The 20757-nt window shown below is 30.8% G+C and overlaps 1 protein-coding gene across 1 annotated transcript in view; it reads left to right on the top strand.

Annotated features, from left to right (window-relative positions):
• Positions 1-20757, top strand: part of LOC129219218 (alpha-catulin-like) — a 125250-nt gene that overhangs the window by 18936 nt on the left and 85557 nt on the right. Inside the window, exons 2-6 of the mRNA XM_054853543.1 lie at positions 3846-4035; positions 8144-8319; positions 12663-12782; positions 16300-16389; positions 16507-16740. Of these exons, the coding sequence (XP_054709518.1) occupies positions 3846-4035; positions 8144-8319; positions 12663-12782; positions 16300-16389; positions 16507-16740 (810 nt within the window). The remainder of the gene's footprint in view (positions 1-3845; positions 4036-8143; positions 8320-12662; positions 12783-16299; positions 16390-16506; positions 16741-20757) is intronic.

Here is a 20757-nt window from a genome sequence, read left to right on the forward strand (position 1 = left end):
CTCGTCCGAGCACAGAGTTGCCACGTACCAATTATGTTTTAAGAAGAACCACTGACACACACATGATGAATTTTGAACTCATTGGAATGGTAGTATAGACATCCATGTCCATATAATAGTTTTTAAAACAAAATTCCATCTGAAATTTAATTATGATTATTATTTAAAAGATTTTGTTTGTGTAAAAATTTTACAAAAAGGTTATTTTTAAAATTGAAAATAAACAAAAAAATAAAAGGTATGATTAATCAAGTTGGAATTAAAACAAATTATATCAATCTATTATTGTACTAGTTCGCCAAACATAAATATTTTTTAAAAGCAAATAAAACGTTAAAAGCACAAATGTGCAGGAACACTGCAGACAGGCGTTGTAAAGAACATCTTTTTCAAGGCATAAAGGGTGAGTAAGACGTAAAGACATCCTACAAAAAACTCTGACTGTTGTCGGATGTCTTTAAATCCATAAACTCACATTTTGTGCATTGAAAAAGGTATTCCTTGTAACGCCAAAACACGTGTCTGCAGTGTTCCTGCACATTTGTGCTTTTAATGTTGTTTTATTTGCTTTTATTTTTTAATCAAAGGTATTTTTATATTTCTTGTAAATAATTTTTGTTTGTAGCAGAAATCCATTTAATAATATAAAAATTTCCTATTTTCAAAACTTACCTTTTTTGCCCCATTTTTAATAAATAAGTTTTATTTTCTTTGGTGACATTAAAATAAAGATTTCCTCCATTGAAGCCTAACAAACTTCATTATTCTCAAAATTTAAATTTGATTTGTAAATGATTGCTGTATATTATATGCTTGCACTTTTTTATTGATAGTGAAATCTGTTTTGAACAATATTCCATTTTTTACAATTACTCTATATTGGCCGAGTATTTGATCAAAATTTGGCCGAGTATCGAGTAGTTACCAAGTACTTGGTATATCTCTACTATTAATAAGGCATAATGAATGCATTTTTCATAAAAAGAAAATTTTTCTTCGTTGCTAAAATCTGCATATGTTAGGCATATAAAAATATGTATGTTTTTTTTCCTTAACTTATGTGCATGAACTTCAAGTTCATGGAGGTGAGAATTCAAGTGGCGGATTTACTAGGGGGATGGTGGGAGCGACCGCCCCATCTGTGACAGTCATTTTCTGAATCCAATAATATAGAACTGAAGGAATTACTAGCAATCGTTACTAACTTTAATCAAGTACATTCCATAAATTTGCTTTAAATTATTTTTAGACAGTTAATGTAGTTGAGGATGGACAGTGATAACTCCCTTTTAATTTGAACCTAAGCTCGCCTTTCCCCCTTTTTTGAATTTTAATCATTTTTATATATCTATATGTTTTTCAACCTTTTTCTTCCAGGACTACACTATACTGATATAAGACATTGCTATGATTTGGAAGAGAAGGTTCCAACCCTGGGGGTGATTGCCCCCAAAGCGGCGATTTGAAACTTCAAGGGGGCAATTAGTATTTAAAAGACAGGATAAGAGGGGGATTTGACTCCCTGCCCTCCTACAGGATGGGTCTGGGTGTGAATGACTTTCGCGGTTTTCAACCGCCACCCCCTTGAATAGACTGCAAATCCGTCCCTGTTCCAAACTACTTTTGGTTCTCAAAAAGAAAGTGTCACAGCCTATTTATGGCTGAAAATAAACAAGCTGGCTCACTTTTATCATGGGAAATAAAATGTGATACCGTTACTACCATCTGTTAATGAGAAATAGCAATTTGTAATTAGGTAATGGAGATGAGAATTTATTGTGTGACATAGTCCATTATCCTACTAAAGCAAAATAAGTAAATAAAAAAAAATTAAATTAATTTGAAAAAAAAAAAACCCCTTAAACATTTAGTATTAGAAACTCTTATGGAAGAAATAATAAGTAAATAAATGTATACTATTAATATTAAACAAGTTATTAAGCAACAATAACAGTCACATCAGTTTTGTGACATGCCACAGAGGGTGAGAATTCACATACTGTAAACCAAAAAGATATTAAAATAAAAACTATGATTTAAAAAATGTTGGCAGCTTTAAATGGATATATTTTTGAAATTTTTGAAAAAATATTGTCAAATGAATTATTCCTTAAAGTTTTTGCTGTAAAAGGCATGTGACAAAAATGTTATACTTTTTGAAGAATAACCTATATTTAATATATAAAAACAATTTTTTAGGTATGTTATGGCAAGATGTTTAGGAAATAAATGAATGTAGAATACAACCTCGTTTATCCAGACTAACTGGGACCATGTATCCATGTGTGCCTGGCAATCATAGTTCTAAAACGGAAGAACCGATTCTTTTTTTGTTGTAAAGATGACTTGAATGAGAGTAATTCTTAGCTCTGTCTCATCTTTGTTAGAATTTAAGTACTGAAGATACAAATTAAAAATCAAATTAGCTTTCTTTTGTAATTTTGTTAGTGAAAAACTTACTTGTACATTTAAAATATTCTGACTAATGATGCATTTTGTTTAGAACTTCCAAGTTTTATAGAATGCAATAATAACCCTTTTAGTATACTTTAAATTCAATTCTATGCCTTTATTCATGTAATTTGTAACAATTTCATTGTTGACAAATAAGAAGAGAAAAGCTCAATGATTCAACACAGTTTCTATTCACAAATAAATACTTATGACTAATTCTAAATAGCAAAGCGTTTAAATTTTTTGTTTAATTTTTTCTCTTGATCCTGCATCTGAAATAAGCAAAACTTAGTAATTGTGATCATCTGTCATTCCAAAAATTTTCACCGATCAATTCTTTGGAAAAACTCTCGAAAAAGTCAACATTTTCCCTATTTTAGTGCAACTCTTTTAAACAAATGCTAAAGAGGTAAATTACTCACCTATACTGCTATAATTTTTTCTGATTTGAGTAAAATAAAGAGCAAATAATTACAGTAAAAGACTGACTAAGCAAAAGTGCTGCATTTCCCGATTTGCGAATTTTCCTGATAGTTGGTCACGTGGAAATTAACGCTCATTAGAAAATAAAAAGAATGCAATATGGCTACAGTGCAAAACTTTCTTCTTATTTACTGAATTAAAAGCAACAAGTAATGAAAATTGTGGCCAAGACCATTAATTCTTTACAGAAATAAAGATCTCTCAAATGAATCCTTTTTATACAAAAGTATAAAAATCACGTGTTTTTGATCATAAGAATGTTTATTACACTTCGTCTTTGTTTTTTTTTTAAAGTATTATAAAAAAAATTTGCCACAAAACTTTCCTGATTTTTGCAGAAAGTAAGGACTCGACTTATGAAATTTTTTTCTGATTTTCTATCTAAAAGTAGGGACTTATTCAGGAGAATGTACGGTAATTGACTATAACGTGCTTAGCAGGGCAAAAAGCCTATTGCTGCTTGTCAGTTTTGCAGTTCTATTTAAACTCATGAATTATTAAAGATGTTGATGTTATAAATAGTTCTGAAATGTTGAGTATCAAATTTTGTTTTCCTTTCATCAGTTAATATAAATAATGGTAAAGAAATCAGTTTTTAGAAGGGAGCTAGGACCAGCCCAAGTTTTACCCTGAGCATGTTGCTGGTTTGGCACTTTTGCATTTGTATTTTTCTGAAGAATAAAATTGCCTGTGGAGCCTTTCTATTACAAATATTTTTTCCGTTTTTTTTTCTTGTATGTGTTGTATATTTTGAAATAAAATTCTTTTTAGTTTTTAATGGAAAACAAGTTTTGTGTGTTACAGGTGATTTAGATGTTTGTGGTGATGTGTATATAAAATATTTAATAGGCTTCATGCTAGAAATTGCTGTACTTTCTTCACTGAAGTATTTTTTTTTTAATTTTTAGATAACCACTTTAGTGAATGCAAAAGAGAAAGCAATTAAATCTGAGAAAACATTAAGGGCAATTGTTCATGTTGGGCAAGCTGTAAACTTTGCTGTGCAAAAGTTTGTGTCTGTTGGGGAAGCTATTGCTGATGATAATGAAGAAATAAAATCAGATATGTACGAAGCATGCAAAGATGCTAGATCAGCTGGTAAGGACATTCTCACTTATTTTCCGTTGTTTATTTTTGTTGGGTCTTTTAACAAAATGTAACTTATGAGTATTCTAATACTTTATCTGCATATATATATATGTGTGTGTATTGAAAACATATTATAGAGGAAAAAATTAGAATAGAATAAACCACAATCCCAAAGATGCGCAAAGCGACCAAACAAATAAGCCAGGAAAATATAAACATCAATAAAACAACAAGCAGACAAGGTTACAAAACAACAAATATAAATTACATAGATGAAATCAGAACTCCCTCAGCAGTGGAAGCTTCATCCTAGGGTCAAAAGACCAAAACATTATACTAAAACTTAATAGAGGATGTCCAGTTCCGAAAAAGCTAGTAATTAAGGAATACATTGGGCTAAATGCACCACACATGAAAAATGAATGCAGATTTCTGGAACTAAGACCTAAATCTATACCCTGGGGTTTCTTCTTGGTTATTGGAAGCTAAAAGCTATCAATAATACCCCCCCCCCCGCCCCCGCCAGCAAAAATTCAAAATTCTTACTTATGTATCCGAGTGCAAACTAAAATTTGTGATCATCATGTCCGTATTCGTGCCAGTCTATAAAAATAAAATAAAACCATTCAAAATAAATAAAAAAGATCATCCGTTAAAAGCAGGTCCATAAATTGTGCAGGATCGACTGTAAAACAAATTTCAAAAGACATCATTAACTGAAGTAATCAGTGTGGTTTCCCACAGTTAAATCATAAAGGTGAATAGTTAGACGTTTACAGTGAAGTAAAATGTTAATTAAAGGCTATGCTAGCGAAAATGTTTTTTTACGAGAATGTTTGGACAATTGTTTTCAAGTAATTATTTTTAAGTAGATTCATTTCTTTGTTGAATCCAGTAATAGTGTTGTAAATTCTTCTGATTCTTTTGTTTTTAATTTTCTTGACATTAAAATTAATATTGACTGCAACTGTGAAACCACAATTTATGATAAAAGAGGCAAATTTCAATTCAAAGTAACCGTCTGCAAAGTTTTTCTTCTTGCCTCAGTAATTTTTTTTTATTGGCATCATTGTTTTGCAAGCCATCAGAAGTTCAGTCCTTAAGTTCTGAGTAGACAAGCTAGATCCATGTCCCACATAAACAATTATTTCATTCCTGTCATAATAAAAAAATCAGTGAAACCAATAAAAAATCAGCAAAAAATCGTGAGCCAAATTCCAAGAGAAAGGCATAATCATCAGTTGGAACAGAACAAGTAATGCATCCATAAAAGCAATTCACATGTGTGTTTTCTCGTGGTTATATCATTGTCTTGAACCGTTAAATGGTAAAGAAGCAAAATGTTCACTGAAGGCTATATTCGAAAAAAATATCTTTGATGAGATTATCTGGAAAACTATTTTTAATGAGTTTGTTTTTAAGCAAAGAAATTCCTTGGTTGAAGGCAGGGATTTTTATTGGTTTCATTGTCTGCCAAGCTATTAGAATTGAAAGAATTTAAGTATGTAATAGTCACATTTTCTGTAAAATTTTAATTTGTTCCAAACTATCAGTTAATTATAGCTAATTGAGGTGAACCAATTAAAACTAATGGAATCAATTAATATAATTTTTTTATTTTTTTAAAATTTTTAATCCAGAATCAAGTTGTGTACAAATATGTTCGAGAAAAGTACTGATGTACAACTTAGGATACTCAAAATAATCTAAAATGCAGGACTGCCGCTGTTTTTCTAATTTTTTGTACAGTGTTTTCTAAGGTTTGTATTTTCTGAAAAGAAATTAAGCTCTCATATCTTTAAAAAATGCGTCTAATGCCCAGTGTGAGTGTTTCTGCTTGTGTCAACATTTCAGTATCACTGTCGTTTCCTTCACCTTCTCTTACATTATCAGCACTTTTATACCTTATAAGTAGAAAAAATAATTTTTCACCGATAAAAAACTTGACACCATGGAAAATTCTTGGAATTAAATCTGTATGACATTGAAATTCCTTAAAAGAAGTCAGACAAAAGTGATCTTATTAGCGATTAATGGTATTCAAGACATGACCATATATACGATAATTCATAACATAAAATTTCTATTCACTGAGCTGGGACTTAAGAAAAGTGACCTTATTTGATGGGTGACCTTATATTGAGGTCTGACTGTAAATGTATATGTGTGTATGGTAAGATCTGCGTGGTGTATTAATTCGACAAAACATGTTTTGGTACTTGAAAGGAAGAAAGAAAATGTTTCTGACAAATTAAAATTTTTGCAGTCAAGGATTGCAACCAGGTTTTGAAGAATTGTTTTTATGCTTTTGTAGCATTCTATATTTTCTTTTTCTTTAAATGTCTATGTGTTACAGTTGTCTAATTTGTGTTTCTAAAAGCTCTAAAAGGTAAAATTTTGTATAAATTTTAATTTTTGTAGAATTTTTATTTATATTAAATACCATACAAAAAGAACACCAATAAATAATGTTTTAAGAGTGAAACCATAGTAAATGAAGGAAACAAAATAATGTATGCAGTAAAAAATGTGCCCAGTTGTAATGTTAAAAAAAAAGACCTTGTTTAAAAATTTACAAAAAAAAAAAAAAAAAAAAAAACTTTACTTGAAAGCAGACAGAATGAAAATAAAAACAGTTTGAACAAATTCATTTAAATACTTTGGTGCAAGAAATTCTTAAGTTAGGTATGGTTTAACGAATCATAATTCCTACTAAATGGATCTACTCCATCTCAGGACTTAAGATCCAGTTTCCACGTAAAGTAATTGCTCTTTACCTACCAAATATAAAGTGAATGATGTCATATGACTTGCTGTCACCAATCACATAGACTATAGATTTGAGAAATGTTGTACTTTACTAAAGTGACAGCCAGACCAAGATAATATAGATGAACATGCGAACGCGTTTGCAAAAAATTTCCAAAGTTTGTAGAAAACTTGAATATTTTTTAAAGCAAATTTCTAGGATATTACTTTTTTTTATTTTGGATGAACAACAAATGTTGATCTCCAATTTTGTGAGGTAACCCCGCTAATAATATTATAAAAGCAGTAAGTATAATTAAAAAAACATTCTGGTTGCATAGTAGTACTTTACTCACTTTCAACTTTAGTTTTTTCTCTTGGCCGCGATATAACTCTCAGGAGTACCGCAATTTTTGGCAAAAAATTTTTAAGCTCTCGTTTGAATTCAGAAGTTTTAAATTTTATCTAGGTCTGGTGACAGCCTGCTGTGATACTTGATGATGACCTGAACAGGGTTGCCACGCCACAGAGAAACCTGAAGAAACAGGGAAAATACAAGGAATTCAAAAATTTAACAAAAAAAAAGGGGGGGGGGGGAAATCCATAGAATTTTGAAAAAAACCTTTAAAAACCTGAAAAATGCAGGGATCAAAATATTTTTTTAAAAATTAAAGTTGCAAAAATCAATGCCCAAATATATAAACTACGAAATAATAATAATATTAATAATAGTAATAATAATTTTTGAAAAAAAAATCATAAATAAAATAAAAAATGGTGATTTTGCTTTATTATTTTTTTTTGTAAGTAAATATTAAAATGTCTATCATGAATGCAAAAATTATTTACTGTTTTATTTGACATGATTAATGAATTTTATGCTAATTTAATTTAAAGAGCATGAAATTAGTGATCAATATTAATTGTTCTGCTTACTTTTGCATTTTTTATCTGATAAGGTCTAAGTAATGAATGGTAAAGATAACTCTTTTTGTTTTTTTCTTGAATAAAAAGTTTAATAAATTTAATTGCCATACTATTATTTCAGTTATAATAAATTCTTCATTTCCCATTATTTTAATGTCCCCCCCCCCTGTGGTGAACCTATCAGGATATTAATGTTCTTTTTCAAATATCAATGTTTGCTCATTTATAATGCTGCATATTCATACAGGGAAAATACAGGGAATTTTTTTCCCAGAATGGAGTGGCAACCCTGTTGAATGTTTGTTCTGAATGTGCATGTTCCGTTTAATTTTTTTTGCTTGAAAAAAAAAAAAAAACTTGTTTATAGTTTTGTATTTATTTTAATGTATTATTGATTTTGTGTAATATTGTTCTGGAATTTAGTGTCAGTTTTTTTTTGTAGGTTCTATCATTGAGCAATTATGTGGAGTGCAACATGATGAATGCGGTCAGTTGAGATCATATGCAGACAAAAATAATATGGTTAGAGCTGCAAGAACACTCTTATCTTCTGTGACCCGGGTTTTGTTATTGGCTGATACAGTTGTGGTTAAGCAGCTTATGCTAGCTAAAGATAGAGTAAGTCATGTAATGCTTTTTTGGCAAATATGATTTTGTATCGTGTTGTTGATCAGAGATTCCTAATGTTGAAAGTTAAAATTTTGCTTGTGTGTACTTGTATTCTCTAGGTGTCAAACATTTTTTTGTAGATTTCAAACCTAATTTTTTATTTTGGCATTTTGAATATAAGTAGAGGATGGCAACAATGGAAAATCAGAGTATTATCTAATAATTTTACAGCCTTAACATAAACCAGAAAAAATTTGCAAATCATTTGCAAAAGTGCAAAAAATTTGGAAATATTTTTATCTTTTTACATAATTTCAAGCAATTATCTTATCTAAACACTTAATAATTATTGTGATTGAATATTCATAGATGTAGCAAAGGTCACAGATTAAAATTTTTTGTTATTTATTTTGTGCCAGCTATAAAGATGCCACAATGTAATATATGGCAATACAATCATTTAAATTTTTGTGGTTACATTTTTTCCCCTTTCACTGAATGTTTTTACAGCTTTTAAGAATGGGTTCTGATAGTTAAGTCAAATTATGAGAGCACAGGTGAAATGAAAAGAAAAAAAGAGTTACAACAAATTTGATAAATAAATACCTTTGTGCTGAACAGTAAAGTAAGACAAAACAACGTTAGAAGAAGCACAAATTTGTAAATTACAGCAGACACGTGTTTCGGCGTTACAGGGAACGCCTTTTTCAATGCAAAAAATAATGAGCTTACGGATGAAAAGACATCCGACAAAAGCCAAGAGCAGATAAGCATGCAGCTTAAAAGATAAAAACAGTGGATTAGCCAAACACCAATGACAAAGTTATAAACCAATCAGGAACCAATAGGAATGCAAGCAAAGGCCAAGAGCTTTCTCTTAGGTACGAACCCAGAAAGAAAGAATTCAATTGGACAAAGATTAAGCCGAAGCTTAAACAAAAAGAAAAGAAATTGTCAGTAACCGTGAACCGCAACAAAGGAAAAGCTGAATGGAAAACCATGAAATAAAATAAACAGAAACAAAAAATATTCGAAAAAAGGAAAAATAAAAATAAATAGAATGAAAGTTTATTAATAGGAGAGAACACCCCCTGAATTTGGAAACGTTTTAGAATCTTAGCAACCTGATAGCTTACAGATGGAAAGAATGGCAAAACAACCAAATTCTTTCTGATGAAGGTTCGGTTAAGAACATTAGTTTGGGATTTATTTGAAAGTTTTTTATAAATGGAATCAATCAAAGTTGGCCGATAGTCTGTATCAATTGCCACAGCTTTAAGATAATTAAGTTCCACTTTGAGAAGTTCCGACGAAGAACAAATATTAATAGCGCGATAAACAAAAGAATTGAAAGCAGAATATTTTTGATTTGGAGGATGAGACGATAGTCTATGAGGTATCGCAAAAGGATGATATCGCAAAAGGTTTGCGATAAACAGTAGTTTCAAAACCAATTTCAGTACGAGAAACAAGTACATCAAGAAATGAAATGTAATTATTCCGTTCTTTCTCACAAGAAAACTGAATATGAGGATCAATGGAGTTTAAAATAGATAAAACCTCATCACTCTCAAACTGATTCTGGTTCATTAGAACAAAACAGTCATCAACATACCGAACATAAAATTGAAACTGCAGTTTTTGGAACAGCTTAACCTCAAAATAATGCATGTAAATATCACTAAGAATGGGGCTAAGTGGGTTTCCCATGGCCAGACCATCTAACATAATATAAAATTTCCCATTAAAAACAAAAGAACATTACTTAAGACAAGTACGGGTAAGGAAAATTAAATCCTCAATTTCCGTATTGGTGAAATGAAATTCAGAAAGTCTTCTACGAAGGCATAACAATGAACCCTCGACAGGAACGTTCGTAAATAAAGAGTTAACATCAAAAGAAGCCATAAAAGAATTATTTGGAACGAAACTATGAATTTTTTTAACAAACTCTTCAGAATTTTTAATAGTAAATAAATTGTGACTCCTAAGGGGAGAAAACACAGAGACTAAATATTTTGCAAGTTTGTACGAAGCCGTACCAGTATTGGAAACAATCGGCCTGAAAGGTATACCAGCTTTATGCACCTTAGGTAAAGCATAAAATCTAGCACAATTAGCAATAGATGGAACAACAGAGCGTTTAACATTTGAAGGAATAGACTTAACAGACTTGACAGCAGATTAAATAGTTTTTAACTCTTTATCACTAGGATCTTTAGAAATTTCAGCATATGGCCCAGAAGAAATCAAATCATTAGTTTTATCAACATAAGATGCTTTGTCAAGAACAACAATTTGGCTACCCTTGTCAGCTTTGGTAACAACCAGATCAGAATTCGAAACTAAGTCTTTAACAGAACGGCTAACAGTATTAGCAAATACAGGTTTAGAAATTTTCGAGTTAAAGTCAATATTAGAAGCTATAAGATGCCGAATCGAATCTTTTTGAGAGGAAGTTAAGGCACTAAATTTAAAAGCTTTCTCAACAGGAGCAATAAGTGTTAATCCTTCTTTTTCAAAGCTCTTATCAGATTATCCAAAAATGCCCCAATTCATCAGATCTTGACTTTTGGGAATCCTTTCATATTTTGAGGAACAGTTCTAATTTAGTTAACAATCTTAGTGCAGTTCCATATTTTTCTAACATTTGGCTCCCATATCTTTAATACTGTCCTTTCCCCATTCCCCCCCCTTTTTTCCCATTCATTTTTATCGATCTTCCTTTGTTTATTTTTACCTTTTTGTCTTGATTGACACTCCCCCCCCCCCAATTTTCTTCTATTTATCTTTATTTTTCCTTTTTTCGAATATTTTTTGTTTCTGTTTATTTTATTTCATGGTTTTCCATTCAGCTTTTCCTTTGTTGCGGTTCACGGTTACTGACAATTTCTTTTCTTTTTGTTTAAGCTTCGGCTTAATCTTTGTCCAATTGAATTCTTTCTTTCTGGGTTCGTACCTAAGAGAAAGCTCTTGGCCTTTGCTTGCATTCCTATTGGTTCCTGATTGGTTTATAACTTTGTCATTGGTGTTTGGCTAATCCGCTGTTTTTATCTTTTAAGCTGCATGCTTATCTGCTCTTGGCTTTTGTCGGATGTCTTTTCATCCATAAGCTCATTATTTTTTGCATTGAAAAAGGCGTTCCCTGTAACGCCGAAACACGTGTCTGCTGTAATTTACAAATTTGTGCTTCTTCTAACGTTGTTTTGTCTTACTTTACAACAAATTTGTTTTCCCCTTAAACCATTTTATACAAAAACACGGTATATGTTGATCCTTTTGATGTTTTATAAAATTCGTATGAAGTAGATCAAAGAAGTAACAAATAGTGGCATTGATTTTTCTTTCCTTTATTGAACATGACTGTTGTGATTGCGTTTGATCTAAAATGTGTAACAAGGGAAAACCATGGCATTGATACATTTAAGTTGGTATTTGAGGAAGAGCCAAAAAGAAAATCTAAGCAATTATTTCCTATAGAAATTTAAAAGTCTCTGCACCAAAACAAAAAGGAGTATAAGATATTGTGCACACCCCAGTCGGATACATATCATGACATACTGCACTGAAAAATATTACAATAGCACACACAATAGATGTGCTCGACTTGTAGAGTACCATTGGGTGTGCAGTCAAAATCGTACGATTTTTTCATAATTCTTATTCATCTTATTTTACTTTATTGTATTTGAAATTCCATTATACATTTTAAAGTTATTTTCTTTTCCCCAAATGATTTCAATTATAAAATGCTCCTAATTACTGAAACAATTGTATACACATAGCGCCCTGTGCAATACCCCCTCAACCATTATTTCTACATTTTGTTTCTAAGCATAAATAAGAAACATCTTAGGAAAAAATGAAATTTTTACTGTCATGTTCCTTTAAAGTTTTTTGAATTATAGTAAAACACTTAGCGTAAGTTCTTGACAGGCATTGTATCAACTCTGAAAAATCCAGTAAATATATATTTTTTAAACCTTGTTAATGATGTGCACTATACTTAAATAATAATAATAAAAAAACAAAACACTTTAAAAAAGATATCACTTTTTTTTTCGCTATTTTAAACTCTACTTGTTGACTATTTTCAAGAATCAGGATGTTAAGAGATTTAAATTAAAAAAAAAAGTTCAAGTATAGTTTTCATTGTTTGCTGTTTTTATCCCTTATTGAATGTCTTTCTTTTTCAAGGAAATTGTTTCTGGTTCTAGTATTTCTTCTTTTTCTTTGTTTCTTTAATTAAAATCAACCAATTTTTCACAATAGGACTTAATCTGCCAGTGATCTATAAAATTGTATTTAATTTATATTGTGTATTTTTTTTGAACCAGCATTTTGTTTTTCAGGTTTCTATTAGCTTAAACAGACTAGAACATGCTGTGAATTTTACAGAATTTGTAAAAGCATTCAGTTTGTTTGGTAGTGAGATGGTTGAACTTGCTCATTTAACTGGTGATCGACAAAATGTATGATTTCCCCTCATTTTGCATTTTCAATGATTTGTAAAACTTAATTATCTAAATATTTTATTGTGTGCTTCCAATAACTTTGTATTTTCAGTTTAATAATGCATTCTTCTGCTTCTTGGAAATATTACTCCAAAATAAATCAGTAATATCTGAAATGAAAAATTCTTTTTCAGGAAAAAAAACTGTAAACTTTATGTTGATGCACTATAGAAGGGCTGTCCAACTGTTGGCTCGCTAACACGTATTGTGCGACTCGCCAACTACAAGGGTTATTTTTTTCAAGGTCCGATCGATTGCGAAATGAGGACCACAAAGACAATGGAAACTCTTTTGTTGTTAATATGTACATACATCTTCCAACTACTTCTCGACATAGTTGCCGTTTTGATTAAGACATGTGTTGTAGCGTGTTACCAAATTTTTGACACCCTCCTCATAGAAGGCAGCGGCCTAAGCTTTCAGCCAATTCTGTATGCTGATCTGCAGCTCGGCATCGGAGCCAAACGTCTGTCCTCTTAGCCAGCATTTCATTGACCAAAGAGATGGTAAGCGAAAGACGCGCCAAGTCTGGGCTGAATGGATGATGGTCAAACACTGTCCAGCAAAACTGCTGCAAGAGATTTTTTGGTTAAAGCAGCAGCATGTGGGCGCACATTGTCGTGCAGAAGGACAATGCCTGAAGACAACATTCCTTTACGTTTGTTCTGAGTTGCCATTTGTTTCAGCATTTAGAAATTGAACTACAGCAATCCCTTCACACTTGGCGGGAGACGCAATTGTTCGAAGCATGTTTCCTCGTTCACTGCGTACTCTGAAGCAACCACAGCGACCTGATACACTGCACAATCTTACTTGAGATACTTCGCAACAAATCTATGTACAGCGTAATCGACTTGACTTTTTAGTTTTCACTCTGCAATTGATCGCACCTTGAAAAAAAAACCTTGTACTTATTCAGTATATTTCTTTTTTCGACATTTTACGGTATCAAGAAGCATCTGAGACAACTATTCTTGGTGAAGCCAGGGTTCCCCTAAATTTCCTCTTGATTGTTCTTTTACGCCTCTCATTGTATTGGGAGAAAAAAGTACAGGACATCTACAGGTCAAGTTCAAGCAGTCCTACCCTGCAGGCTGGTGTTCAAACAAATTCCTAGAAAAAGTATTGTCTCTTGTTGGCGGGGGGAGACAGGGAGGGAAGAAAAAAACATTTCAGATAAGCAAAACCTGCCTGCAATTGGTTAAAAATAAAGACCCCCCCCCCGTCACAGACTCTACTGCCTTTGTTGACTTCGAAAAAGAAATTGAGAGCTTGCTCTTGTTAACTCTCCGCTATTTTCTGTAGATGATATTGATCTGACTAGCGGATAAGCTTCAGTTTTCCCATTAAAATGTAAGCAAATCGTTTAATAATCCTTCTGCTTCATTGCTTTATAATTAATAATTCAACTATTAATTGTTATTGTAGTATAAGAGATAAGAGATTATTGTTCAACTTTTTCAAACTGCTGTTCTCCAGGTGATCAGTGACCGAAATTCTAGCTCGTGGGCTCTTTGCAGTTGAAAAGCCCTGCACTACAGCTTTTATAATTTGAGAATTTTGTGTAAGAACCAAATGATTCCTTACATTTCTTCTTTCTTTAAAGTTTCCTACAAAGCCTTAAAAATTTAGAGCATTGAAGTATTTTCATAACACCTCACTTGGAGTATGCTGTTTAGTTTTGGTCTTCTTATCTCAACAAAGCTATTTTTTTATTAGAAAGGACTAAAAGGAATACTGCTATGCCAGTAAGGGAACTTCAAGGTTTGGATTATGATATCAGACTTAAAACACTTAAAATATGTATAGTCTTGAGGAAAGCAGTCGAAGGGGACATGATACAATTTTTAAAATTTATTTAAATGAAGGGTGTTGATGGGCTAAATTGAGATTGCAAAATGGAGCCATGAATCATTGATTTAGTTATTTAAATCTCAATATAATCTGGAAATGAAGAAAAATTACCATTTCAGTATAGTTGTAGGCATTTAGAACAGCTTATTGGAAGGAAACTGTAATGAGCATGGGAGTTGATAGTGTTAAGAGGGTTATTGATTTTTACTGGGATCTGATAAAGTGACTCGGATCAGCTTTGCTGATCCCAAAGCCTGTTGCTAGTCATCACTTTTGTGTTTTTAAAATACACTTGACACAGAAAGTTAAATTTCCTTAAAATGTTCTTTTAATTGTGAAAGGAATAAAACTTCTTCAGAACCATCAAATATGATCCATCGATTTCAGATTAAATTTTCAGAGTTAAAAAAAATCATGAGTACCCATCAGCAGTTGCAGTGGTACTGGGTGTTGAAAATCAGTGCGGGTGTTCAAGCTCAATTTCAAAAATGATTATTTTTTATGGTGGGGGAGGAGGGGGGGGGGGTCTAAAGAAAGTCTAATGCAATGTTTGATATTTATTATTGTGATGAAAATGCATGAGAGGAAATTTCCACTATTGTTCTATAAATTAATATTTTCCCCTTCACAGAGATTCTATTGTTCAAAGTTTAGACTAAATTTCCAAGTCTTTGATTTTGAGAAAAATTTATACCTGAATATAATATGGTTTATGGATTTTCTGTTTCATTTTTGTACTAAGTTTTATCATGTAAAATATAATTTAATAAGTAAAACATTTCTAAAAGTAAAAATTGAGTTCATGCAAATTCTTGAAATTTTTTTTTTGTGCATCATACAAAATTTTGCACGTGGCCCTTACTTCTTTGTATCTTTACTTTAGTAGTACTTATGTGTATATACACAATGGGACAAATAAGTTTTGATGCTGTGGCTATTAACAATACAAAAAAGATTGGGAAAATTTTTCATTTCTTTCAAAAACTACTCTTTCAAAATACAGTTCAATTTCATTGTCATGTATCCTTTATCTTGTCTATCCGTGGGGAAATGGTTTCCACTCAAGTCAATCTTTAAGTTGAGGAACAGGAAGTAATCATCAGAATTCAAATCAAACCAGCACAGTGGGTGGCTGAGCATAGGAACAATTTTTCTTGGGCAAAAGATTGGTGTTATTTGAATGCGTTTGGAACAAAACGTGTGCGCAAATTCCTTTTCTTGAATATGTTTCTAAAAATACATTTTATGGTGATTTTTGGTTTTCTAGTTTGTTCTTTAATCATTTATAATTATTGTTATTTAGTTAGATGTAAAAAATGATAACAGATTGGATACAAAGTTATGGTTGTCAAGCTGAATTTTTTACTAAAGGTAAAAAAATGGGGACTGGATGTGAAATCAATGTGTTGTCAAAATGAAATTTTTAATTACAAAATTAAACTAATGATTTCTAATTTCAGGCTCTGAGTTTTTGACTTAAAATGAGATTGATGCTTAAATGAACTACTATGTACTAATGTTATTACATTTTAAACTATTTTTCTATGAATTTTTGCTCTGTATGACTTTCCAATGTAGAGTCAGTAAATATTTGATATCCATCAACTTTTAATAATTTCAGGATTTGAAAGATGAGTGCCGTCGTGCTCAAATGGCTGTAGCTAGACAAATTTTAGAAAGATCAACAATGATGCTTTTGACCTCATCTAAGGTAACATATGCCAGTAAGTTATTATAAAAAAAGGCATGTGAGTTTTTGTAAATAAAATAAAATTTTTGAGTTTATAAAATTTGATGCCTTATTTTATTTGTTGATGTGCATTTCTAGGTTTGTTTTCGGCATCCTGAATGTCATTCAAGTAGAGAAAATAGGGATACTGTATTTTTGCAGATGCGTCAAGCTATGGAAATCATTCATTTTGTTGCAAAAGATGGAATGATTGGTGATCATTCTAATGAAATGCAGTCACAGGCTAGATCACATCTTGCGGTTTCATTGCTATTATGTTCCGAAGAACTTGAACAGAGCAACTCTATTTATAATGCAATAAAGCATTTTGAGGTTTGTATTTTCAAAACAAATCATTTTAATTTCATATTGTTTAAAATATATCTTCTTGTGAATTGCCTCTGATATTCTTTTATGCACTAAGCTGAGAAATAAAAAAAAATATCTTGCTTAGCAGTGTGATAGAGGTCGTTATTAGTTTCAATGGTTAGAAATAAAGCAGTGTTTTTTGGCTAAAAATAAATTCAAACGAAATAACATAAACTATTGTTCATATGCTATGAAGTTTAGTTTAAATGCTTGAAACTTTGAAAAATGTTAAAATGTATCTTTAATTCTTGAATTTTGTGATTCATTTTGAAAAAAGTATTTGAAAAAGACTTGTCAAATTTTTTTTTTCGTTGTCCTTTTTCGGAGGGTTTCTCCAATTTTATTTGTATACTCCAAAAATGCAACTTTTTTTAAATTTTTCTTTTGTTGAAAAACTGAGGTCAAATTTGGTGCATTGACTTGTTCATGACTTCTACTTAACTTCCAGTTAATTACTCATTCAATAAAATTTAAAGTTTTGGAAGTTTACCAACATTGATTTTGTACTTTACTGCAAATTGCATGTTGTGTTTCAGATTTCTGCACCTTATAATTTTTTCAATTATTTTTATAGTTGAAAGCTCATTTCTTATATGCTACATTAAATATGGTTATTTTATTTTTTATTTTTACAGCTAACGTTTTTTTTTTTTTTTCAAATTTAAGGTATTAAATAATTGACTACAACAATCAGCACTCATATTTGCTGAATCTGCAGCTTCAAGTAGTGGTACCCTTTTGTCGTGGCTAAAAACAATGTATTAAATGTCAAAGTTTTGTGGGCACAAAAAATCATGACTTTTAGAAAGCAATCAATACATTGGAAAAATATTTCAATACATGTTTCTTGATAATGACCTCCCAGCAACATTTTGAAAGGAATTTTGAAATTAGTTTTCAATTTTCTTAAATTATTGATTATACTACATTAGTCTTTATTTTTAAAATATTGGGTGATTTTCAAAACAATTGACTTAGGGAAGCCAAATTTGTTTCTTCTTAGAGTCTGAAAATGGATTTATTTATTCCTTATATGTTGTATATTGAAATGTTAATGAGTATTTCAATCAAATCGCTTGAGTGTTACCCATTTACTTTGTAATATTTTTTAAGTATAGAAATGTACAATTAGGCAGTAATGTATTTTCTGTTAAGGAAACAAGAGACCTGATTAAATTTCCAAAAACACCGATAGAATTTATTCCATCAAAGAATTCTTTTATAAATCTTATGAGTGTTACTTGGAACAGGTCACATTAATGAGAAGAGAGTAACACTCATGATAGCTCTCCCCCTCCCCAAAGAGACCCCACCTATAGAGACCCAAAAATTAGTAGATCTGTTGTTATAGATATAACTTTTAACTCATACCTTTATCAAAGATATATATTTTTTCATTTTCATGTATATATAATAAAGTTATATTTATTAAAAATTGAAGTGTGAACACTGACACAAAGCTAATGTATGCAGAAATGAAATTTGTGTGCGTTGTTTAGAAAAAAAAACCTCTAATTCTTAAGATGTGGTATTCAAATAACAACATATTTTAGAGGAATTAAAGCCAAAACTCTACAATAAATTATTTCATGAGTCCATCTCTCATGAGTGTTACTATAGCTAAAATTCAGCATTCCTAATAACAAAGTTTTTCTTTAATCTTTAAAAATTGGTTTCAATATTGATATTTTTTTGGTAATTGCAATGAAAACATTTAATGTTTAGTGCAATGTGTTTTTATTGTAAACTTTACCCTTTATTTAGGAAACAAAGTAAAACTCGTGAGAAAAATAGTTGTGCAAATACGTAAAATTTCTTAACTAAATAAATATGTATACTATTTTGACTTATTACTGAGAATTTGAGATAGTTTAATCAAGATGTTAGATTATTTATTTTTTGTAAAGAAATTACAGAATGTTTTATAAAGGTAACACTCATGAGAAAAACATCGACTTGCCAAGAATTTTCTTGGAATTTCTAAAATCTAAGCAAATTAACTCGCAAATAATCACCTGGTTAGAAAGCTATAAATTGTAAGAAGTTTGAACTTAGGAAAGTTTTAATGTTTATAACAGCAAAAACTTTCAAATTGTGTCAAACCTAATGTGTCAATGCATTTCAAAATCACCGTTTTACTCTTTTATTGTTACTTTAGCTTAGTGACTGTCAATTTGATCTTTGTTGCCTGCTATTAAAGACTGATTTAAAAACCTTTTTAGTTAACCTGTGTTTAGTCGTGTTCCTGTGTGCACTCTGTTGGTGATAATCATTATTAATAGGGTCTGTTGGGGTAATTTATGTATAAAAATGGCCTACTTTGAAATTTCCAGTCCTGTAATAAATTTATGTATACATATATTTTTCTTTTTCTTGTTTCAACTTAATATTATGACTTTCCAGAATAATTTTCTACAAATTACATGTTAATAGACCCATTTGCATATAAATGGCAAACATCAGTTTCACTATACCCAAATTACCCGTGGATGGGGGGGGGGGGAATTTGGGTATAGGTGATGGTTAAAGAGCAAAGCATGGTTTTAATAACAATCTTACTCAATGTTTTCAAACTTAATTTGAATGTAAATACATTAGAAATAATGGGATAGTATGAATACTATTTTTTTTTAAAGCATAAAAATGGATTTTAGACTGAAAATAGCGCAATATGACAAACCGTTAATGGATGGGAAGTACAGTAGTACTCCTTTAAGGGACAGCTCTATTTAAGGGACACTTTTTCTGGTCCCAGTCCCGTTGAATTAGGACCTCAATGTATTTACCTTTTATTACGGGACACTTTATCGAAGGGACAAATAAAGAGAAAAATTACAGTAATTTATGTATGAATGCATAAGATGGATATGAATTGAATTTATTGAAATAGAGGTTCTTGTTTAGTCTAAAAATTAACTGGGAAAAGTTTGACTTTGCATTAACATGCAAATTAACAAATATGTATTTTAAAATTTTTGCTGAAATTAACTTTCATGCTTTTCTTTCTCAGCAGTTTACTCATATGGATTCAGCTCTGACGGATACAACACCGTCCATAACAAACTTTTTATGAAAAACTAGAAATGTGATCATAATGTTGTTTACATTATATTGCACCATAAATTACATGAGATAAAGCAAATTCATGAAACAAATTGCTTCAAAATTATTTCTAAAAGTTACATGATTTTGATTCTAATAAAATTTTGATTAAATTTTAATTTAAAAGATACTTCTGAATTATAAGTCTGAATTTTATTTAGCATATATTAAAAATTCTCAATATTTATGTTAATAGTTTATCTTAATTATGATATTATACTAAGCACAAAGCTTTCAACAATTCAGATACCTCTGAACAAGGAACACCTCTATTTAAGGGACAAAATTTCCCGTCCCTTTCGTGTCCCTTATTGAGAGGTTCTACTGTAGTTTTTTTGGTTACAGAACATTTAAGCAAATTTAAACAACCTTCCAATTCATTTTTAGCATTTATTACCTTGGATAGTGAGGATGCACATACATGACTATGTTTGAAGTCCAATAAAATTATTATTTGTCCTTCTGATTGGTAAAATGTAATGTATACCCAAATTACCTCATGTTTTTAAATCATTAATTACGTGAAAACTAATTATGTTAAATGTTTCAATTCAATGCCAAATTCAAGTGAACATATGCAATATCTACATATAGTGCAGCTCTGCTTAGTTGAGCTGTGACCTTGACTATGTTTACCTGTTTTCAGGGAGTTTAGTGAAAATTAGACATGTTATTGGCTCAGATTTTAGTTTGAATATTTTTAAATAACTACTAAAAAAGTTTCTCAACTCAACGCCAATCGACCCTCCCTATTTTCCGAAACAGTGGTAAACATTGTCGGAGTCGGAGTTTAACTTCTTAGAGCCTCACAATACTTAAACTTGAAAAACATAGAGCAGTAGGTTGATTAGAAGCACTATTTGGAAGTAGTTGGTTTGC

This window comes from Uloborus diversus, chromosome 3, assembly GCF_026930045.1.
Source record: "Uloborus diversus isolate 005 chromosome 3, Udiv.v.3.1, whole genome shotgun sequence".
NCBI classification, from domain to species: Eukaryota; Metazoa; Arthropoda; class Arachnida; order Araneae; family Uloboridae; genus Uloborus; species Uloborus diversus.